This window comes from Rhinoderma darwinii, chromosome 6 (genome assembly GCF_050947455.1).
Source record: "Rhinoderma darwinii isolate aRhiDar2 chromosome 6, aRhiDar2.hap1, whole genome shotgun sequence".
Taxonomy (NCBI): Eukaryota; Metazoa; Chordata; class Amphibia; order Anura; family Rhinodermatidae; genus Rhinoderma; species Rhinoderma darwinii.
In genome coordinates, this window is record NC_134692.1 from 50,114,434 (window position 1) to 50,139,247 (window position 24,814).

At 44.3% G+C, this 24,814-nt stretch overlaps 2 protein-coding genes across 3 annotated transcripts; one reads left to right on the top strand and one right to left on the bottom strand.

Moving 5' to 3' along the window:
- Positions 1–5,119: 5,119 nt before the first annotated feature.
- On the bottom strand, positions 5,120–19,576 carry SUMO3 (small ubiquitin like modifier 3). 2 transcript variants are annotated; one of them, XM_075829705.1, is made up of 5 exons: positions 19,400–19,576; positions 15,085–15,213; positions 10,023–10,094; positions 6,394–6,478; positions 5,120–6,124 (listed from the first exon to the last, which is right to left on the bottom strand). In XM_075829705.1, the coding sequence occupies exons 1-4, from the start codon at positions 19,418–19,420 to the stop codon at positions 6,416–6,418; spliced, it is 285 nt and encodes a 94-aa protein (XP_075685820.1). In that variant the 5' UTR covers positions 19,421–19,576; the 3' UTR covers positions 5,120–6,124; positions 6,394–6,415. The 2 variants fall into 2 exon arrangements, with proteins under 2 accessions (XP_075685820.1, XP_075685821.1); XM_075829706.1 differs by lacking the exons at positions 5,120–6,124; positions 19,400–19,576 and adding an exon at positions 18,982–19,088 and having other exon boundaries at positions 6,131–6,478.
- On the top strand, positions 19,221–23,410 carry LOC142655479 (uncharacterized). The gene is made up of 3 exons (XM_075829704.1): positions 19,221–22,198; positions 22,402–22,555; positions 22,671–23,410. Exons 1-3 carry the CDS (start codon positions 22,015–22,017, stop codon positions 23,332–23,334), a joined length of 1,002 nt encoding a protein of 333 aa, XP_075685819.1. The 5' UTR covers positions 19,221–22,014; the 3' UTR covers positions 23,335–23,410.
- Positions 23,411–24,814: the final 1,404 nt, after the last annotated feature.

A 24,814-nucleotide genomic window follows, 5' to 3' on the forward strand; every position in this document is an offset into this window, starting at 1 on the left:
CGATGCAGCGAGCGCCGATCAATCTGACATCATTGATCGGCGCTCGTTTGCTCCTGTCACAAGGAGCTATGTATGGGGACAAGCGGTCGTTACTACGATCGCTCGTCCCTACATTATTATCATGTCAGCAGCGCGTATAACCTGTTTACACAGTGAGATGTGTTGCCGACGATATTTCACTTTTTTAAAACGATACGATCAGCAGATGATTTGAGCGTTTGCCCGTTCATCTGCTGATCGCTGCCGTTTACACAGGGCAATTATCGGGAACGAGTATTCTATGAACACTTGATTGCCCGATAATCGCCCAGTGTAAAAGGCCCTTAAGTGCCCTGGGACTGAACACAACAGTTCCAGCAATACTGCCATTCTTTGTAGCAGTGCTGGAAGTCTTCTTGTGAGAGGTTGTTCAGAGCCCTCGTTGTGGCTGACTGGACTTTTTTAACCGTACCTAAATAGTGTCCTTTCAAATGTGTTTTGATTTTGGGGAACAAATGAAACTCACATCGTGCCAAGACAGGCCAGTTTTTTGGGACGAGTTTTTACAAATTTTCCTTATGTTGAGAGTTTCAGTAATGATTTGATGAACCACCTTTAGGGGGGATTCACACGAGCGTGTATTCGGTCCGTGCGGGCCGCGTGGTTTTCACGCGCCACGCACAGACCAATACAAGTCTATGGGGCAGTACAGACAGTCCGTGCTTTTTGCGCAGCGTTTGTCAGCTGCGCAAAAAGCGCGACAGGTTCAATATCTCCGCGTATTTCGCGCATCACGCACCGATTGAAGTCAATGGGTGCGTGAAAGCCACGCAGGTCGCACGGAAGCACTTCCGTGCGAACTGACTGAAACAGCGCACCAGCTGTCAAAAGGATGAATGTAACCAGAAAAGCACCACGTGCTTTTCTGTTTCCAAAAATCCAAATGGAGTGTCTTTGAGATGAGCGAACCCGGACAATCGAACCGAACTTCACCGGGTTCGGCCGAACTCGTTTTGGCCGAACTCGTTTTGGCCGAACCCGGCAAAAAAATTTCCGGTACGCGACGTCCGGAGATAGTCACTGTCCAGGGTGCTAAAGGAGTTAAACAGTTTCAGCACCATGGACAGTAACTACCGATCCCAATAAACATGAACCTGTAAAAAAAAAACGAAGTTCTGACTTACCGATAACTCCCGGCTTCTTCCTCCAGTCTGACCTCCCGGGATGACAATTCAGTCCAAGTGACAGCTCCAGCCAATCACAGGCCAAGCACAGGCTGCAGCGGTCACATTGTCTGCCGCGTCATCCAGGGAGGTGGGGCCCGATGTCAAGAGAGGCGCGTCACCAAGGCAACGGCCGGGAAGTTCTCGGTAAGTACGAACTTTTTCTTTTAACAGGTTGCTGTATATTGTGTTCGCCATTCACTGTCGAGGGTGCTGAAAGAGTTACTGCCGATCAGTTAGCTCTTTCAGCACCTTGGACAGTGACGGGCGTCGACTAGCCTCATCTCTATGATGGCGGCTGCGCGAAAATCACACAGCCGCGCATCATACACGGATGACACACGCAGCTGTCAAATGGTTTTTGTGCGCGCAAAACGCTGCGTCCGTCTGTATCTGCCCTTAGTCTGACATTTAAACGTTTGTCCCGATACAGAGCAGCCTTGAGAACGACCACATTTTCATCGATTCTTTACGTTGAAGGTCGTCCTGGGTGCTGTTCATCCTCAACTGCTTCCCTTCCATCCTTGAAGACCTTGTGCCATTTAAAAACTTAGGCTGACGACAAAGCATCTTCCCCATACGCTGTCTTCAACATCTCTAAGGTTTCTGAAGTTGTTTTTCCAAGTTTAACGCAAAATTTGATTGCTAAACGCTGCTCGATGTTCCTCACCATTTTTGTCCGTGACAAGAGGGAAAAACAAGGGTGCACTTTTGTAACATACCGACTCTTCGAAAGGCTCGGGCTCAATTGAGGATGGTCCGGCATTTACTTGAAATACCCCTGCAACAACCTCCATCCCTACCTCCTACATCAGCAGTGCGTAGCCCATGAAGGAAATGATGTCATGGGCTGGCTTGTTGTGTATATAAGGCGTGCAATATACTGTCTGAACACATATCACTCGTTGCCACGGGTAAAAGGGGCGATTTAGCAGAGTTGCAAAAATAAATGATTATTCGCTTTCCGGCAGTATTTCTCAAACAGCGCAGTTTGTGAACTGTTCGCGTGCTGCTGTGGTGAAAGAGTGGGAATAACCGACGCACGGAGCACCACGTGCAATTGATGTGAGAGGTGAACGTCAGCTACAAAGGTGTGTGAGGGTCGAACGACACGCTACAGTGGAGCAGCTCACAGTGAAAATCAACTAGAGGGATACCAGACATGTGTCTAAAACAACAGTTCAGCGAACCCAACTGTGTATGGGGCTCCGAAGCAGACGGATGGTCACTGCTCCTATGTTAACAAAGGTGCATCAGGAAAACAAAAAGGCTTCAATTTGTACAGCAGTATCGGATTTTGACCACCGATGATTGGCAAAGGGTTGCCTTCTCCGATGAGTCACGTTTTCTGCTTCATCGAACGGATGGATGTTGGTGTGTCAGGCGAGATCATCAGAGAACAAACACCCTGCAACCATTGCTGGAAGAACATAAGCTGGTGGTGGCAGAGTTATGGTCTGGGCAATTTTTTCATGGCATTCTCTGGGTGCACTCATCCATGTGGAAGGAACTCTGAACAGATTTTGGTATGAATCCACCGTTGTAGAACACATCCACCCATACATGCGGTTTGTCTTCCCTGGGGCAGATGGAATCTTCCAGCAAGACAATGCGACGTGTCACACGGCTAGAAATGTCCAACAAAGATCGTAAAATAAAAACACACACACACACACACACACCTTAATGAATTAGAATATCATCAAAAAGTTAATTTATTTCAGTAATTCAATTCAAAAAGTGAAACTCATATATTATACAGATTCATTACACACAGTGATCTATTTCCAGCATTTCTTTCTTTTTATGTTGATGATTATGGCTAACTGTTAATGAAAACCCAAAATTTTGTCTCAGAATATTATATTATATAAGCCAAATTTCAAAAATGATTTTTAATACCAAAATGTTGGCCTACTGAAAAGTATGTACAGTATATGCACTCAATACTTGGTCGGGGCTCCTTTTGATTGAATTACTGCATCAATGCTGCGTGGCATGGAGGCGATTAGCCTGTGGCACTGCTGCGGTGTTCTGGAAGCCCAGGTTGTTCGATAGTGGCCTTCAGCTCGTCTGCATTGTTGGGTCTGGTGTGTCATCTTTCCCTTGACAATACCCCATAGGTTCTCTATGGGGTTTCGGTCAGGCAAGTTTGCTGACCAATCAGGCGCAGTGATACTGTGGTTATTACACCAGGTATTGGTACTTTTGGCAGTGTGGGCAATTGCCAAGTCCTGCTGGAAAATGAAATCCGCATTTCCATAAAGCTTGTCAGCAGAGGGAAGCATGAAGTTCTCTAAAATTTCCTGGTAGACGCTGCGTTGACTCTGGACTTGATATAACACAGTGGACCAACACCAGCAGATGACATGCCTCCCCAAACCATCACTGACTGTGGAAACTTCTCACTGGACCGCAAGCAACTTGGATTTATGCCTCTCTTGCTTGTGTACCATTTTTCGTCTAACTTTCCACTAATATTCTCAGATACAGCACAGTCAGCTTCTTTAGCAATGTCCTTTCGTGGCCTACCCTCCTTGTGGAGTGTGTCAGACTGTCCTCTGGACAACTGTGAAAAGTTAGCAGCCTTCCCGTAGCCTTCTGAAGCTGACTGTTGGACCATTTAAAGGCTTACGAAACCTTTGCAGGTGTTTAGGGTCTGACACTGAGTGTACAATCTTGACCTTTCACCAGATATTCTAATTTTCAGAGACTAAATTTTGGGCTTTCATTATCGGTTAGCCATAATCATCAACATTAACATTAAAAAAAAAATAAAATAAAAAAATTAGCTGGAAATAACCCACTGTCTAATGAATCTATATACACATTTCACTTTTTGAATTGAATTACTAAAATAAAGTTAACTTTTTGATGATATTCTATTTCACTGAGAAAGATCTGTATAGGACTGGTGTGTGTCATTTTTAGCAGTTTTTCCCCTCTGCAGGTTCTCTAAAGGGAGTTTTACACTGGGAAATTATCGTGCAGACTAGCGTTCGTATAACGCCCATTGCCGAAAGTTGCCCAGTGTAAACAGGGCAGCGATCAGCAGAGGAACGAGCAAACGCTTGATCATCAGCTGGGCATAACGCTTTAAAAAAGTAAGATTATCAGTGTCGGGAGCAAATCTACCTGTGTAAATAGGGAGATGTGCTGCCGACATGATAATGTATGTGGACGAGCGATTGGCGTAACGACGGCTCATCACCATGCATAGCTCCGTGTGACAAGAGTAAACGAGCGCCGATCAACGATGTCTCATTGATCGGCTCTCGGCACCGGCCGGTGTAAATGGGCCTTAATTTTCAGTTGTCTCAATGCTAGTGGGCAGAGCCTAACTACAATCATGTCTTCTATACACCACACACAGAAGAGGAGAATTCTTCTCAGCACTGGGGTGTAACAGAAATCTTTCCAGCAGTGTGTCTGTTCCAGCTTCCTCCCCTGCATAGACTTACATGTAGCATGGGTGTTTGCTCTCTCTGCTCCCTCCTCCCCTCTGCATAGGTTTGTCTTGAGCAGGCAGTGATGAGCCATCTACAACAGTCAATCTGCTCTGTCACCAGGGACAGCCATTGGACATGGGATGGACAGCAGATTACAGTAAGGTTAACACCTAGTTTGCAGTAACTTCTCATAGAGTTTGCATGGATACAGCTACTACATTTTAACAGCCATTAAATTACAAAATTTATCTATATTAGGTACACTATTAGATTAAGATAAATTGACACTTGGTGTACATTATTCCAGTATATTTCAGTTCCTTTAAATGGGCACCAAGTACACTTGGCAATTTAAATCTATGGGCAAGTATAGGTTGTGAGATTTTTTTCCGGCCTATAGGCTAAAATTGGGCATCAGACACTCAACCTAGCAGTCAGATTCATATTAGCAATACAGTACATTACAAAAAAGATTTAAGTTTTCTTTATTTTGTAGTTGAAATACATTGATCCAGTAGATTAGGTTTAAAAGAAACCAGAGGCAACATTCTAGGAGATTAAGGAGTTACCAAACAAGAACTTTGTGTGGAACAGTTTATTACTCAGCTGGCATCGTTCGTTGTACTGGTCTACTAGTATATCTGAAATATGGGAGGAATATTTAACTTTTTGGCGTAAGTTTTCATTGCAATGTGCCACTTTAGCTAAGAAAATGGCATCCGTATTTAAACGAAGCAAAATGAAGCATTAAGAACAGGTTTAAAAGTGGGCGATTAGATCCTTAAACCAGATGATACAAATTGACCAAGAACAATCTTCATCATAACTGGTTTAGGAAATGATCACCAACTGTTAAGAAATTTCTTGCCCTTATGTTAAAAAAAAAAAAAGGCAACATTTGCTGGCATACTGGTTTCATTTAGCAGCACGTTCATTTTAAAAGGAATGGATATCTTGGTGAATGTTTAGCTTACTTGCTGCATTAAAAGAACCAGGGACAGTCTAGATAGGACCAGGCCAATTTAATTACAACATCAACAAAGAACGGCCCTGGTATCATACAGCCTTGACACAATCAATGACTGTATGAGAATCTGCAGGTAATCAGCAAAAGTGAATTTCACCAGACATTTCTTACACAGCACCCAAAATCTCAACTATTTGTAAAACAGCATCAGCATGAAGGACTTACATTTCATTCATTCTATGAAATGTGATCCTCAGATAATGTAGAGGTTTGTAGCATAGTAGTAAATAAAACATCCCTCCTCCCACCATCCCCATAATGGCTCCCTCCCTTCAAACTAATATTCATGTGGCTTTGTGGGCAGAGTAATCAGTTTAGAACCAAACAAAAATCAAGAGTATCCTGGCATAAAATGTCAGTAAACTCAAGCGGGAACTTGTCCAACTATTTACATGACAAAAGGGGGAAAAAAGAACAAAAAAAAAAACACACCAAACTGAAGATTGCTGTAAAAAAAAAAAAAAAAAAAAGAAATTAATTAACAGTGCCACACAAAATATGATAAAATACAAGAAAACAAAACCACTTTAGGAAAGTAATTGTTGATATTGGCCCTCTTAACAATTTCCACCACTTGTATATAGGGCAAAATAAAAATTGTTAAATCAAAGGTTTCCAGAGTCTGCTAAAGTTTCCAGAATGTTGTGTGATCAGCATGTTCTTTGTAATGAAGGGCAGATGTGGGTAGTTAGGTGCATGAAGGCTCACTGGGTACCTTCCACTTTGAATGAACTGGCTTAGCACATGCCACCTGTCTGTTGTTGAAACACATCAATGGTATCCTCATCTTCCATCTCAAGCTACAGTACAAAGAGAAAAACAATTTTAAAGTATTTTAATATCGTATCACTTACAAAATTCATTAGTGTTCTTCCAGTAGCCCTTGATCCAAAAACCACTGTTCACAATGCTGACACCCCCATAAAATTTGATAAACTGTTATAATAAGGTAAGAATACTGTGTATTGTTGTCTTACTATACATAAATATGCAAGATTTAAGTGCAATCTGAAAAATCATCCACTTTCAAAATGGCCTATGTATAGTCTGGTAAGGAAGTGAAGGACCCACAGTGATCCAGTCAGTCTCGAATCCTATTAATTGTTTACAAGACATTTAACAGCAGCTATGCCTAGTATTTCAGCTCAGTCCCATTTAAGTGAATATGATTGAACTGTGATATCCGGCACAGCCACTACCACACTAGGGATCCACTATGCATCGAAACTTCGATACTGTTTCGATATAGTGCACCCTCAAACTGTTCGATACCGATATTTCATGCATTTCAATACTAAGCTGTGCCGCTGCACAGCTTAGCAGTGTAACACTTGAATGTATGAGAGCGGGGCTGCGTAATACAGCCAGTGCCCCGCTCCCGAGTCCTGACAAGTGAGCGCCGCACTAATGAGCGGCGGCACTGAAAACCCAGCATGTCGGTCGTACTGCAAAACACCCCCATGTTCTGTCTTCAGTGCCTGAACCGCCGCTCATTAGTACAGCGCCGGCCGCATCACCTCATGCTGACCGCACGCACTTAATGTCAGGAGCGGGGCAATGTCTGTATTACACAGCCGCAGCCCTGCTCTATAACAGGGGAGATCAGAGAAACCTCTCCCGCTATTCTCCTGAATGCTGCGATCACAGCTGACTGCCACCACAGCATTCAAGAGGAAAATGAGAAGCGGGGATGCCCATTGGATCGAGTCACAGGAATGCCTGTGACACGATAGAGGGACATACCATATATGGCCAGACAGCCCAGGGTCCATTGAAGGACCCCAGGGCTGTCCTACCATATTTTTGTTAGGGCATACTTGGGTATCCCTACAACTGACTGTGTACTATCCGTACACAGGCTAATGTACTGGCATTTAGATATATGCCAGTACATTAAAGTTTAAAAATAAAGTAAAAACAAAGTAATATTAAATAAAAAAAACATACAATTTTTACACAATAAACATTAAAATAAGTCTCAATACATAAAACACACACATTCGGTATTGACGCGGCCGTAATAACCTGCACAATTTTTTTGCCTCATTTACGATGTGTACACTGTAAAAAAAACAAAAAACTTTTCACTTATTAACGTGAGGCACGAGGTGTGATGAATTTAACCTCCATGTGCCTCACATTAATAGTAATTAACCCCATCATGTAACTTACACATTAACCCATTATGACTGAGAAACATGGTGTTAATTACCATTAATGTGAGGCGCATTCAAAATTCACACCACGCGCCTCACATTAGAAAATGGAAGAACTTTTTTTTTTATTACTGTTGGCAAAGTATCGTTTTGGTATCGAAATCGCAATACTAAACGAAGCATCGGTATCGAAGTCCAAATTCTGGTATGGTGACATCCCTACACTACACACGGCGATGGGCCTGGTAAACAATGAAGGGGATGTGGTACTAGTCAAACTGCTGATCGATATTGCCACTGATTCGATATTGATGGCCTAACCTAAGAATAGGTCATCAATATCAAAGTCCCAGGAAAACCTTTTAATCACAGGAGTTAAATACAGTTATTGGAGGTTTGGCTTTTAGCAATTTCGGGCAGCAGGTACAGTGTGCCAATATTCATCTATGTGCATATAGAACTGGGCATCAAACGTAGAAATTTCCATCATGCATAATCTGGCATCTAAAATAGTTAGAATGTTTACTAGTTACTTTTATAGGATCCATGACAAATATGAAAGATTTATTACAAACCATTTTGTAGCAGATAGGTCACATTGACTAATGGTTTATGGAAGGTTTTCAAAATTTTGTGTGGAATAGAACCATGAAGCGGTGTTATTCTAGTCTTTAAAATAAATAAAAAGAAAGATATACCTCCAAGATAAATGTACTTTCACTATGTAAATAACCCTACGCACAACAGGAGTCCCGAGGGTAGGGATATCCCAGCAACCCCCACGCTCAGAATGCGAGATCTCGCTAGATCCCATGGTCTGTCTCAAGAGTGTTAATTGCTGTATTAATATAGCACTTACCAGTCGGTAAGCATTAATGCAGTTCCAAATTGATAAATGCTAAATTTACAGCAGTTCGTGACATTTGAGACTGAACAACAAATCTTGCAAAAACCAGCAAGATCTCACATGCTGGTCTTGGATTCTGCTGTGGGGGATGCCTGAACCCAGCAGGGGAGTCATTAATTTACTTACTGAAAGTACACTTATTAAAAAAATATATAAATATACCAGCAAGATATAGCGCACGTCGGGTGGGAGTGTGCGGAGTGGGCTCACGGGCTGAGCCCGCTCCATAGAACGTCAGTGTCGGCTGTGTGATACAGCCGACACTTCCAGGTAACGAGTGCGATCCCGCTGGTTTAACCCATTAAATGACTAAAGACAGGGGGTGACTCCCTTATAACGTTCCAACGGCCCCGCTGTGACGAGATCAGGGGGTGCTCTTTGTATTCCTATGAAGTATTGCCTCCGGCGGGGCTTCATAGGGAACGGTCAGTATTACGATATACTGCAATAAATTTGTATTTCAGTAGAACGTGCAAGCGATCCAGCGTTTGCTGGTTCAAGTCCCCTAGGGGGACAAGTTAAAAAAAAACACCTCTTTCCATTTTCCCTCAAGCATAAGGTAAAAAAAAAACTAAAAATTAACAAAACTGGTATCGACGCATCCGTTTGAACTATTACAAAATATAATTTAGTCCGCACGGTGAATGACGTAAAAAATGTAAACAGTCAGAATTGTTGTTTTGTGGTCACTTAGTCTCCGACAAAAGAATGAAATTTAAAGTGTTCCCTCATACCGCTAAAAATAGACGGAAAAATGAAGGAAAAAAAAAAAGTTATAGCACTTAGAATATGGCGACAAAACTCAAATTTATTTTTAACAATCAGTTTTTTTTATTGTAAAAGTAGCAAAAAAATATATATAAATTTGTTATCGTTGTAATCGTATTGACCCGCATAATAAATTTAACATGTCATTTTTACCAATGGTGAACGCCGTAAAAACAAAACCACCAATCGCTGTTTTTCTGCTATTCTACCCCACAAATATTTCTTCCCATTTTCCCCACTACATTATATGGTACAATAAATGGTGCTGTGAAAATCTAACACTCGTCCCGCAAAACACAAACCCTCCTACAGCAATATTGATTGAAAAATAAAAAAAATTATGGCAGGTGTGGAGGAAAAAACTATATAGTGAAATTTTTTAAAAAAAAGGCTGCGGCGGAAAGGGGTTAAGGCAACACTATTACAAACCAGTCAAACTGAAGTTACTGCTACACATGCATGTAAAACAAACAAAACAAAAAATCATACTCTAATGTAGAATGCATAATATACCTGTGCTGGGGTGTCCGTTTCATTAATAGGCTGACCATCGAACCTGAACCGTATGTGTCTCATTGACAAACCCTTAATGTAAATAAAAGAAGTTACAATCTACAGTATGCACAATATTCAATCATTATATAATATACATTGTTATGACTGTCACAATTGTACTTTCTGCTGAACGTATTTAAATGGTAGGTTCAGCATTGCGGAATGTATTAGGTCATTGCCTAATAGGAACTTACAGAAAAGGCAAGAAACGTTCAGCTCACTTAGTCTCCAGGTTTTCCAACTCCAGTCCAGATAGATATCCTTAGATGCAAGACTCCCCTCTGCACCGCTGAAGTAAATAGCATTGATAGCTGCCAAAGATAGGGGAGCCCCATAGAAATGACTGGAGCGGTGGTCGAGCATTTGCACTACGGCTCCATTCCTATCGGGCTCCCAGGAAGCCCGTTCTAGTGATCGGTCGGGGTCTCAGCGGTCCTACCCCCACGGATCAGATATTTATCACCTATCTTGTGGATAGGTGATAAAGAATGATTACGATAAAACCCTTTAAAGAACCGATTAAAGTCCGTAATTAACAAGCTATGAATAAGAGCATAGTGCACAATCTAAGACATTTATTTTTATGCAGAGTATGTGTCTCGGATAGGATGTGAAGGTGAAAAAATGTTTGTATTTTGTGGATAAAACCACGGAGTATAGACATTTATTCAATTTCAAACCTAATAGGAACTATCTAGTCATGAAACAACCTGCTATATGTCGTAATAAACTGCTGTTTGGACAAGAGACAGGGCTCAGAAGGGAAGGAGCGCTATTTGGCTTTTGGATGTCAAATTTTGCTGGAATGGTTTTTGGGTGCCATGTTGCATTTGCAAAGCCCCTCAGAGACCAAAACAGTGGAACCCCCAAAAGTGACCCCAAGGAAGTTATCTAGGGGTATAGAAGGTATTTTGACCCAGTTTTTTTTTTGCCTAAATCAAACTTTTGAGTATGGCAATACCCCATATGTGACCCTAAACGGATGTTTGGGCACATGGCAGGGCTCAGAAGGGAAGAAGAACAAATTGACGTTTGAAACGCAGATTTTGTTGGATTGGTGTTCTGGCACCATGTTGCATTAGCTAACCCCTTTAGGTTCCAGAGTAGAGTGGAAGACCTGAGAAGTGACCCCATTTTGGAAACTACACCCCTCAAATAATTTATCATTTGGATATAAAAAAAATAGGAGGGTTCCTTCAGCTCACCTTTCTTGCAGATATGCAGAGTCACTCACGCACGGATCCCCGTGTCGACACACGTGTAAGCATAGGAAAAAGACAAAGGATTGGATCCAGCGATGAGACTGTTTGATTCTGCCATGACTAAGGACGCAGTCAGCGTCAGAAACGCGTAGGCACCGCTTCAATTGCTGTACTATCCCTCTATTGTGTATTTGGGATTTACCTATATTTCACCGCACTTGTTTTATCCTTCGCCTAATAAAACTTGGAAGATTCCTATATTTTAACAGAATCAAACAGTCTCATCGCTGGATCCAATCCTTTGTCTTTTTCCTATCATTTATCATTTGCCTGGACACATGACAGGGCTAAGGGGTGATAGAGTACAATGCAAAATGTGAGGCCTATTTTGGTGATTTTCACAGCATTGGCCCACAATTGTAGTGCGTTTTTTTGTCCACTGCGGAAAAACAGCATATACAAAAAAAAAAAAAACACCACATAGTGTCCCTCTGATCTTATGTGACCGCTGCAGCCATCACATGGGATGAAACTCCACCACAGGCGGATGGCCTGGATTAAGAAGTACAGAATTCTGGGTAAGTATAAAAAAAATATTTTCTGTTGCGTTTTTTGCGGCGGAATCGCAACTTTTGAGCTGCAAAAAAACAAACAGCAACATCTGCTATTTGTTGCACGTTTTACCTCCCCATTTAATTCAATGGAGAAAACTGGCAAAAAAAACCAAAACGAACGATTACAAAAATACAATTTACATTATTCGGATTAAAAAACTGCATGTGGATGATTTGTTCAAGTATCATCCACTCTGCTGCTACTGTATTACGCTGCAGATTTTCCACAATGGAAAAATCCATTGCAGAAAACCCATTGAACTTACGCTACATGTGAACCTGGCAATATGGTATCGCCGTAATCATATAGAACGGTAGAACAAAATTAATGTAATTTATAGCGTGCATACTGATCGCTTCAGAGGGATGCCGATTGTCTACAAACCACCTAGATACTAGGGTTTGCTTTTGAACGCAGCACCTAAGGGGTTGATGGCGGGGGATTAGAGATATCTACGGACCCTGCAGTTTCAGAAGGGTTTCAGCACAGCTTCTTAGCTCACACAATCTTCTATGACGCTGACAGAAAGGCTAATAGGCCACATATTTGGCAGACCAGAAGGCCATTGATAGGCCTCCGGTTGCCATTTCAACCATAGTCACCCCCACGTGGCAGGGGTGCTGATCGGCTACAAACCACCTTGATGCCGCAACATCTAAGGTGTTAATGGCGGGAACCAGACCTAGTTCTGGTCCCTGCTGTTACAGCAGTGTTAGCTGTAATACACTGCTGACGCCCACTGGTGATGCCGCAGGCTCTGCTTATGAGCCCACTTCACCACTGTGACATACAGTTATGTGATGTTGCGCTGTCATTAGCTGTAACAACTTAACTGTACTTGACATGTCGTTAAGGGGGTTAAAGGCGGCTCATGGCCTAAAATAACAAAAAGTCATACTTATTTTAAATCCTCAGCCGTTCCAGCTCCCTCTGTTTACATTGCTGTAGCCAAGTGTAGATACAGCAATGTTAAGAAAAGTGTACATACAAAATTAGGGCTCGTGAACATGCCCGTGATATTCCCCATGATTATATATCACCTATCGACAGAATAGGTGGTTGATATCTTATCGATTGAGTCTGGCCACTGGGACCCCCAGCAATCACGAGCTTACTTTGCTGTTCCTGGGAGCCCCATATGAATGTCTTGAAAATGAATAGACATTGCCTCCAGCCAGGACGCGATGTCTATTCACACTTCCGAGTGCCATCTTCAGCAGCCCCATAGAAATGAATGGAGCTGTGGCAGAGCATGTGTAGTACCACTCCATTCATATGGGGCTCCCAGTAACAGCAGCTCAACTAAAAGGTCTTTTTCACATGCCAGTATTTTGGAAGCCAAAAACCAGGAGAGGAACAAAGAGGAAAACTATAATGGAAACATTTATATTTCTTCAGTGTTTGGATCTACTCCTAGTTTTGACTTCCAAATAATTATGCAAAATACTGCCGTGTGAAGGAGGCTGGGATTTCAACAACAAGAATACTAAATGAAGCTGTGAAATGTAAAGCTGACTATATCCAAAATAGAAGTCAGCTGACAACTATTTTAGGTGTATGGCTAGCATAAAACGGTTTATCCACACAGTGCGGTCAAATTTAAAAATCGTGGCTAAATTGCAATTTGACAGCACCGTGTGAAAATACCCTTACTCGGGATCTTTGAAGTGGTGCAATGCATTTAGATGGACACTAACTTTTAATAGTATACATATATTCTCTTTGTTACTTACTATTAAAGCTTCAGTTTTTATCCATGCTAATTTTGTGTGAAGTTGATGCCACTAACTGCCTGCCTACTGGTAATTTGCGGTTAAGCAAAAAATAAAAATATCCGTCCCCAATTACAAAGCAGATTAAACAGACTGCAGGAAGTGGGGCGGAATGTCTCATCACTGCCTACCAATTCAAGTCCATGGAGAGGAAGGGGGTGGGGAGCAGGGAAAAAGAGAACGACACGTGCCCATATAAGTCTGAGGAGAGCAGAGAGAGAAAGAAAGACATGGAGCAACCTCCGGTAAGATTAATATCTCACCCCAGGGCCGGATTCTCAGCTACACTAATGTTGCTGGATATATGAGATAGATTATATATATATATATACATATATATATATATATACACACACACACAAAATATACAGATCCTAGCAGCGCCGGCGGTGTGTGGGTGCAAGCTCTGAGAGACAGGAATCAAAAAATGAGCAGCAACTCCAATAATTAAGGTGCAAAAAGTGGGCACGGGCAATAAAGTACCCACTTTTTGCACCTTAACTATTGGAGTTGCTGCTGATATATATATATATATATATTAGAGATATGAGCGCAGGATTCTCCTCTTCTGCATGCAATGTAAAGAAGACCGCAGTTCTCTAACCACTGGCTCAGAGAAAACGGAGAATAAAGATAGAGCCAGCAGAAGGGAAAGCTGATAAGACGACATATGCAAGCCATAATGGCCAGCAATCGTGTTATTCCTCATGTACACACAGCTTTTTCTGTAAAGTTAAGTACATGTTAAAGTGTCAATTTTAGTCTAGGGGTACAATTGGGGGGGGGGGGGTCAATTTTGGATGTCTCAATCTTTAAATAGAATGCAACTTACACACCAAATTAGTTGTGACAAGTTTCAGACAAACAGCAATTTTTTTTGTTGTGCAACCCCAACATTTGTGATTTCTACAAACTTAAAAGTTGTTTAAAAACTCACAGGGTCATCTCACGAGATCACACCGTGATTAAGTACCACACAAACTTTAGCAAAAAGTGTCGGGAGTGTGAATAGATATCACGTACTGGCTGGAGGCGATGTCTATTCACTCAAGACACTTCAGTAAAGTTAGTGTGTGAGTAAGTGACTGCACAGCGTGATCTCGCGAGATCAAGCTGTGCAGTGAATACAGATGGACATGAGTGGAGAGAAGTGCATGACGCTGATTGGTCAGCATCATACACTTCTCTTTACAACGTCCACTCAGTAAAAAGGTAAAGAATGCCCAGCTGTCTAAGAAACTAATTAGCATAAATCTAAAATTGCTCATAGCTTGCTCAAAAATTATCGTTTTTCAAAATAAAAACCAGTTATCTACATTTGATCAGATTATGTAGGAGATAGGGCACTTATAATGTGGTGACAGTCTAAGTCTTTAGTCACTTTCCATGAAAATAAAAAAAGTGAATGGAGGACTGGTTTGATTTTCATACCTGTCTGTCACAGTATGCCTTCATTAACTTGCTGAGAGGAGTGTGTCGTTTGATTTTGAACTGGACCACAGATCCATCCTGTCCTGCCACTTTAAGATTGATGTGGTCATTCTCGGTCTTCACGGTTTCCTGGAAATAGATTGTCATTTGAAACTTTGTTTTCCTTTGAGAAGATCATTTGTATAAAGTCATCTTTACTCATTTATGAAGTACCTTAAAAGGTTGACCTAATTAAAGATAGCCAACGAGCATTCGGCCATCCGTTAATTCTCCAAACTTCCCCAAAAGGCTGTGTTTTCATGCAAAGCAGGTTTGTTTTGTTTTTTTAAAGCTTGATTCGCTGTAAAACCATGTCATTTTGCTGCAAAAAGCCGCTGTTTCGCTGTAGTTCACAGCAAAAAACATTTTGACTGCGTTGTACAAACCCAGTGTTAACATGCATGCTCCAGGAGACTTTAGACAGTGTACCAATCAGCTGACATTTGTTGAATGTGTATGGCCACCTGTAGCCTGACAACACGTGTTCTTTTATATTTCCTATTCTTTTTTGAATACACTCCCTTGGCTCAAAAACAGCACCAACAACTTCAAGCCTGATTCCAGCCTTAAAGTTGATGTGCCATGTATGGGCCATCTTTGACTACTTCCCCAGCACAGTCTCATGTGCAGCCCTGCAGTCTACATTTCCCATGATGCCTCTGGCTCTTTATAGGCAGTCAACTCTGCAGCTAATAGTTGTATGGACTCACCTATTATATCGCTGCACTCCTGGTCCCTAAGGCCTCATGCCCACTTCAGTTTTTTCGTCAGGGTGCTATCCGTTTTTTCAACGGATAGCACCTGGACACATTCATTTCAATGGGGCCATGCACATTTCCGTTGTTTTAACGGAACCGTGTGGCCGTTCAGTCAAAAGTAGTGCAGGTCCTACTCCTGCCTGTTTGATGGAACAGTCCCGGCCTTTTCACTGAATTTGGTTTGTGAAGCCATCCGTGTGTGGCCCGTGTTTGACGTAACGTAACCGTCATTAACAGCTGTACACCCATCCGCTGACAAGGCAGAAAATATCTCTTCAGCAGCACTATATGAATGGTGGAAAGGATGTACAAAGGAACAACGTGACAGTATTCCTGCGTAGAGGTAGGGACTAATAGCATTTTAGATAACTATGATGTTAGAAGCCCGGCTCCCAGAACTGTGGTTGATCCGGAAAATAGGACCGACACTGTCCATATATTACAAACCGAACACAGCCGCCTGAACAAGGCCTAAAGGCTCATTCAGACACGCGTGATTTTTCACACAGCGAGTGTCCGTTGCGTGAAACTCACAGCACGTCCTGTATTGGTCAGTTTTTGGGCACGTTGTTGCCCATTGACGTCTATGGGTGCGTGGAAAACCGCTGACAACATCTGTGTACTGACAGTGTTTCGCGCATCAGTAGCTAAAGAGGAAAAAAAAAAAAGAGGGGGAAGCGCTAGCAGAGGATATTGACGGATGTGAACGAGAGAGATGCCACACGCAAAGCACGAAGACATGAAATACGGTCAGTTTTATTGCGCACGCAAATCAAACATGCTCGTGTGAATGCTGCCTAAGGCTTCGTTTTTCATCCAATTTCGAGGTATATACAGGGAGTAGTTCCTGACAAACTATAGTGCCCATAGCCCCACATGCACCCTGGATATAGCAAATTGTTTTATTTTGGCATTTGTGTTGGAATACCTTTTCATCACTGTATATAGAAAAGTCTGACCTGTCACTTTTCTATGCAGTGGGCACAGTGAAAAAGAGTTATACCGCCCAGTATACTTTTTTTACAGTGCAAATGTCAATAGACGACGCATGCAATACGGCATATGTCGCAGGCGCATACCCCTGGCATGCCTGAAAATCTAGATGTGAACTAGCCCAATATGGATTCCTGTGTATTATGGAGGATAAGCATAGAAATAAGGGAATCTATTTTTCCACTGTATTCTATGGACCAGCAAATCGATCAAGGAAACTTCTCTCACCCCTAATCTTGGCCCGATCAGAGTTCAACGCTTCACTTTGCGATTCAGATGCTGTGTAGAATCAGCTGCTCCCCCACGCAATTGGTATCTCCCAGTAGGAGTAGCAGAATCACCAGATTTTGACCTCACTGCTAAAATGAAAGCAAAACCTGTGTCCTGTAATACTGTGGGAAATCCTCTGTTCCACTAATGATGTATCTAACCCTTTAACAACCAGGCCTGTGTGGGCTTTAATAAACCTATTTTTGTATCCTCGCATTCAGAGAGACAACGTATTCTTTCATCGATGTAGCGGTTTAAGGGCTTGTTCTTTGCGGGACAAGTTCTATTTTTCAATGGCACCATTCTACATGTTAGTACATGAAAAAAAAAAAAAGGCCATAGGAGACTTGAAGCAGTGATCCTTCCATGGCTTGTATAATGTATTATTGCCTGCCCGTGTTAAGCGAACAATACACATTAGTTGTTTGTCGGTGGAACCTATAGATTTTGCTGGGACCAGCCATCCATCTAATGTGTATAGCGGCATCTTATGGTCATTAGCAGATAAGCCTGTGCCAGAAGGGCCTGGCAGCGGCTTTCCTTCTCCCTATTAAAAACACACGCACGCTTGGCTGTGCGCAGGTGTACGGGGCCGTCAATAGGAATAGATGTCAGCCGAACAGCTAAAAGCGTATGGCCAGCTTTACACTGAGAGGCAACCCATAAAGCCATGCCTCTGGCCTAGTAGGCAGATACCGATGAAAGACTTACCGGCCTTTGTTAGGCCCCCTGCCGCCATGGGAAACCATCAGCACCAGCGATTATATAACCGCAATGTTGGTGCCGCTGAGCAGTGGCAGCACCTATGAGATCCTTATGACCGATATATCCAATCAATCAGGAACTAGCACACGCTCATGATGGATATAGAAGTCATTGGCCATCAAAGGGGTATTCCCAACTTACATTTATAGCATATGCCATTAATGTTTAAGAGATGCGGGTCCCAGCTCTGAGACCCACACCTATATCGACGTCGTGCCTGGTATGGCGGCCGTAGCCATGAGCTGCAGGTCCGGCTCCTAGCACACAGCTAGTTTACCCAGGAGAAGCCAAGGGAATCGTAGAATTATATGGAGGAAGACAATTTTCCCCTTTTACAAGACCTCTGCTAGCTGCAACTAAATAGAAACATTCTTGTTTACTTAGAGGCTGAAAACCCGTCCTGAAGTATTGAGGCTCCTTTCTAACAAGTTGTAAACTTGTATCCGCTGGACATTCCTATTCACTGACTGCAAACGAATCTTGACAAACGGTATACTGTATTAAATGCAAAATTTAATTTCAAAGTGAACTGCGGTACCGGACAGCAGCTTTTCCCACTGTCTAGTGAAATAAACATGCACGCTGAGCCAGGCATGCCTGCTTATGGTGGCAATAGCTGCCCAGACTGGACAGCCTCCATGACGGAGTAATCACTGATCAGAGAAATGGGGGGGGGTCTCACAAATCCCACTTCCCTGATCACCAAGTGATCCTTGCAGTGACGGGACTATTCCATCAGAACAAGTATCCCTGCTATTCCCCATGTTGGAGGGAATATTCCGCCCCCTCTTATGTGATACTGTTGCAGCAATTAGAAATACAAAATCAGGTCACAATGATCTGATCAGGAGAACACAATTTGCCCAACAAAAGTCAACAATCCCAGAACTAACCACTGGACGATGCAGCAACAGTCACATACATAAGATCACGATATAAAGTGTGATGGGAATGAAGCGCTCACTATGTACACAGCCATCAATAGCAGAAAGGGGAAATAAGAAGCGGCCAGCGACCCCTCAGTATTATAGGTCCGGCCAGGTGTACGTACAGAACAGGCTCATAACATTACCATGGCTGTAAATCCTCAGTGAGGGAGAGGCGCTGGTCCTGTATGTCGCCGGAGAGGAGCGGGCGCTATTGTGGCACACACGTGTACAGAGAAGCCGGGTTTGGCGCGCAATCTCCCGGGACAGTACAGCTCCGGCTTATGAATCACATACACGGGCCTCCTCCCACTCTTTGCCCGACCCTCCCTCCCCTCAGCCCGGGTCCTCCCCGACCTGCCTTATATCACACTGAGATTAGCAGCGCCGCCGCCGTTACGTCTGTACGACCCTTTCCTATCCCTCGCGAGGAGTGCGGCCTACGAGCCGGCAGAGCCTAGCGCTTACAAACGTCGTCTCCGTTTAACTTTGCGCCCCAGACTCTTGTCACACGACGCAGTCGCTTGTCCTCTCTTAGCGCCGCGCAGTGTACTACATCCTTACCTTAGGCTTCTCCTCAGACATGGCTGCGGCTGCTCTCCCGCTCTTTCTCTCCGTCGGGGTTTATACTTCTACCTCGCTTGTCTCGGGCACGCGCGTCACCCCCACATTATAACATCCCGCTATTGGTGCGAAAGCATCACGTGTCGAAAGCGCGTGCACGATGCGCGTGCATGTCATATTCCCCCTCCCCCTTGAGCGCGTTCAGCGGAAACCCAATTCGTCCCCTTATATGCACATATCGCACGGGAGCGCGCACGGAGTGATGGGGGAAGGGAAGCAAAAAAGCTTATGAAGTAGGGGGAAGGGAAAACTATAGCGTATGTAGTGGGGGGAAGGGCTGGGCGGTTCACCACGTGGTGAGAGAATTTTTAAGACAATGGTAGAGGCAGGGTCACCCCTAAATAGAAGAGGCCCGGCGTGTGTCATGCTGTGTGCAGGCAATACGGACGGCAGAAAAAAAAATCTTTCCTCTAAAATGATGTCATATTAATATGAGATAACGAGAAATAAATATATTTCACTGACATTTTAAATCCTTGACATCCCCTGGCCTCCTGAGACTTGTAGTTCTGTCTCAAACAAAAAACTGCATGTAAATGTTACCTCTAGATGGCGCCACCTGCAGTTCAGTCTTATATTACAGCAGAAACTGTCGCGTTCGCTCTTGATTCTGTGTAGGGGCTGTAAAGTTTTAGTGCACTTTGAGTTATGATAACGTGAAACATGGCAGAAGGTCCCATAAGTAAGGCCAGCCCAGACATGAACTACAAGGGTGCTCCCTTTTGTCTTCGGGAGAGGGGGAGACGGTCATGGGCTGTAACGTCTTCTCTGCTCCTGAAAGTAGCCGAAGTGACGCAGTGCTCAGCAGAGTGCAGCAATCCCACCAGGTATAATGGGGGTCTTTATCCCCTACTGATGAGAACTTCTGACAATATAACTTGCCTGTTCAGGAGTCAGGACTACCCTCTATTAGCTAGTGGCTCTTTCGCTGTAAGATCGACCGACCACTGAATTCAATGGACACCAAGTAATACTTCAATAATGAACACTGGCCATCCCCTATAAGTCTATGTTCACACAGAGCAGATATGCTGCGTAAAAGCGCACAGCGTATCCGCCCTGGGCGCCGAAGGGAATTCTGTCCGAAAAACCGAACCAAATTATGCAGTTTTTCAGCCAGAATGTCTGCTGCGGAAAACGGAAAATAAATGTTTTATACTTATGTAGCCACGGCGATGCCCCCTCTGCCGTACTGAAGCCCCACCTCCTGGTATGATGTTTCACCCTATGTCACCGCTGCAGCCGTTACATGGAATGAACATCATCCCAGGATGCCGGGCTGGACGAAGAAGCACAAAATTCTGGGTAAGTATATATAAAAATAAAAAAAATTCTCAGTTGCGATTTTGTGGCGGATTTGCAGCTTTTCCACTGCAAAAATTGCAATATCTGCGATTTGTTGTGGGTTTTACCTACTTTTTTAATTCAATGGGTAAATCCTGAAACAAAGAAGCAGCGATTACGCAAATGCAATTGACACGCTGCGGATTAAAAAAACTGCACCGCAGGTTAATTTCTGAGCGGTTTTTCGTCTCATTTACGCAGCGTGTGAGAGATTTGTTCAAAGCTCATCCACTTTGCTGCTACTCTATAATGCTGCAGATTATCCGCAACTAAGGCCGAATTCAGACGACCGAGTGCAAACTCTGACATGAAACTCGTGCAAACTCGGACAGCCGTTTTTCATGTCCGAGTTGCACCCGTGTGGGATCCGTTTTCACGGATCCCCTTAGACTTGAGTCTATCGAGAGATCCGTCAAAACGGGCAAAAATAGGACATGTTATATCGTGTGACTGGCCCCATTGAAATACATGCGTCCGTGTGACGGCTGTTGTTTTAACGGGCATCACTTGGACGAGATGTACGCTCGTCTGAATTCGGCCTGAATCCGTTTCGGAAAATCCGCAGTATTTATGATACGTGTGAACTTACCCTAACAGCAGATCACAGGGGGTACCAGCAGCAGGGCACCACAATCCGCTTAATATCCGAGAACAATTTAAATAAAAGGGGCTTCACCAAACTATACAACCCTTTTATTGTGTATTTTACCCAAAAAAAAAACATACATGCATGTATAACCAGATCACACACATAGTTTTGATACAGTTTTTATTGCAGCTTTTGACTGTGTTTTAGGCCTCGTTTACACGAGCGTATTATACGCGCGTGCGACGCGCGTGCTTTTCACGCGTGTCGTACGCACCTATAATAGCCTATGGGGCTGTTTAGACGATGCGTGTATTTTGCGCTGCGTGAGTGCGTTGCGTAAAACTCACGACATGTTCTATAATCTTGCGTTTTTCACGCAACACGCACCCATTGACTTCAATGGGTGCGTGAAAACAACGCATGCCACACGGACGGTCCTGCGTTGCATGCGCGAAAAACACGCAAGAGCTGTTATGTCCATTCTAATTAGTCTATAAAGCTACACAAAGCTTCTCCAAACCAGGAAGTGCCTGCCTTTCAAGTGCGAGGGGGCAAGACTAGCCAGTGCCAGGAGAGTTGTCTGGGGATATTTTGGAGTATTTCACAGCCACATACTACAGCCATGCCGCGCGGGATGGATGTGGAGCGCCTCATTCTTTTTATCCAGGAGCATCCAGCAATATGGGATAACAGATGTGAGGAGTATCACAACAGGACGGTGAAGGAGGACGCATGGGAGTTGGTGGCCCAAAACCTCTTTGGGCAAGAGTGGGAGACAGGCCGAACCCGTGACCGCACTCGGTTGGGTGAGTACCTTGCATTTTCTGTCAATGGCTGTCATGCCTATAGAAAACATGGGCCCTGTATGTGTATTGCGCACATGAGCACGAGAAACTTTGGTGGAGCAGGTGCTTCGCACGTCCCACCGCATTGCCATTGCAGGGCCCTTCATTTTGTAGTGAGAGGTGATAGTTCTGATGGCGTGTTTTGTTTTTGTTACATACACCAGTCCAAGATATCAAGACACGGTGGCGGAGCTGCCGTGATCAATTCAGGCGAGAGATGGGTGACAAGGGACGCAGCGGAGATGGGGCATCTCGCAAACGGCCCTACATGTATACGAAACAGCTGATGTTCCTGAAGGACATCATGGATATGCGCACGTAAGCATTTATGTCGTTGCATGAGTGTACTGTGTGTTTGTCCAGGTCCTGTCTGTCAACGTGTTGTTGTGGGCATTGTTAGATTTTGTACTCATAATTTTTTGCCTCCTTGTAGAACCACCGACAATTTGGAGGATACAGCAGAGGAGACTGACGTGGGGGAGTCTGTGGCCGAAGCCCCTGCTCCCAATATCCTGCCACCCAGCCCCGAGCCGACACCCCAGGAGCCCGCACCAGGCCAGTCAGAACGGCCGGTTGGCTCTCCAGCCCAGGAGCGGCCCGTGCGAGCCCGCAGTCGGCGTCTTCGTGCCCCACAGCCCTCCACATCTGCCCAGGTGGATACGCGGGTACTCGAGTATTTGAGGCGAGCCGCAGAGGAGGATGGCAATGATGCCTTTGGCCGCAGCATTGTGCCCCTCCTACGCCTGGTGCCGATGGACCTTATGGGCCGTCTGCAGGCGTCGATCGTCACATTGATCGACGCTTGCAGACCGCCACACAATCCCCATCCGTGTTTCACGGCAATCGAGCAGTGGCGAAATACTTACATGCCGCCACCCACGGCCCAGGTGCCTGGCCAATTTCACCCTGTTCCCCATATGGCCCGTCCGCATCCATACATGCGCCCTATGGCTCCCCACTTTGCGGGGCCCACATTCCAGCCACCACATCAGCACCACTATGCTGGCCAGGAACAACCTACCCAGCTCCAGGTCCAGCATAGTGGTGCTGAAATGCAGGCATATGCCTCCCCAGCCCAACTATACCAACACCTCTGAGTGTGTTGGTGCCAATAATTCTGGACGGCACTGTTGTGTGTGGTGCAGGCCTGGCCACGTATATTGTGTGATCCTGTTTTTCGTTTGGATTTCGTTACACCATGTTGGTGTGTTATTTTTTAAGCCCAAAATTTGGGATTGGTCCGAATCCCTTAATAAAAAAAAAAAAAATCATGGTTTTGTTTCGTTTTATTATTCTTTTCGACCACCCAACAGAAGGTTTGGCACACATTTCCTTAGCCTACACTCTCACACACTTCTGGCCTTTTGGACCAATGCATGGACATGTGATATGAGGTTTTAGTTAATCTCTCGTGGTTTGACATGGCTTGTAAGGGATTCCAAAGTTTAGGTCCTGCCATGGGCCCTGAAGCAAAATAAGTACACTTGCAATTGGAGTTCCCTAACTGCAGTCCGCACAACAGGATATATGGGCAAAGTAAGTCGCCAACTGTGTAAAGTCCTGCTCAAACCCCGAGAGATATAAGCTCGCAACCCGCGTCAAGGGTCCTCATGTTTTGCGAGTCCCTACCCCAACCCCAACACACAAAAGAAACAAAACAAAAAATGCCCACATCTCAGGTCGGTAGTGAAGCGTCAAAAGAACATTCACCCCTTCACAGGTCATCAGCCCCCCACGGTGCTGGTCCAGATGGGCACTCAAAATATGCCGCCAAAGTATCACGAACTCGAAGGCCGGAGGAGACAGATCGCCCTAGAGGAATCACCGGGACATTGTCAGTGGTGTCTGCGTGTGTTATGATATAGTCAGCATCAAAGTTTGCATCATTAATGCGGCAGAAGTTATGCAGAACTACACCCGCTTGGATAACACGTGTGACATTATGCATGGACAACTGCATTGTTGACAGAAAGACACGCCACCTGTTCGACATAATGCCAAAGGCACATTCGACACATCGCCGAGCTCTGCCCAGGCGGAGATTGAACATGCGCCTACGGTCATCCAAGCCCCTTCTTGGAAAGGGACGCATGACTTGCCTTGTGAGTGCGAACCCCTCATCTGCCACGATTACATACGGGATTGGGGGCCCGCTGGAGCCTGGGAGGATGGAGGGTTCCGGCAACCCCAGTCGCCTATTCACGAGTCGCTTCCCCATTCTTGATGTACGGAATATGCGGGCATCTGCCGAGCTTCCATACGAGCCAATGTCAACAATAGTGAAACAATAATTAGTGTCCGCCAAGGCTAACAATACCATGGAAAAATACTGCTTGTAGTTATAGTATTGCGAGCCACTGCGTGGGGGCTTTCTCACACGAATGTGTTTGCCGTCAAGGGCACCAATGCAATTAGGAAATTCAGTAGCTCTAAGAAATCCCTCTGATATACTTAGCCACTGTTCTGTCGTGGGCTGAGGCATGACCGTGCTCTTTAAACTCTGCCACAACACGACACAGGTGGATGTGACAATGAACGAAATGGTGGTCACTCCCAAAAGAAATTCAAAATGCAACG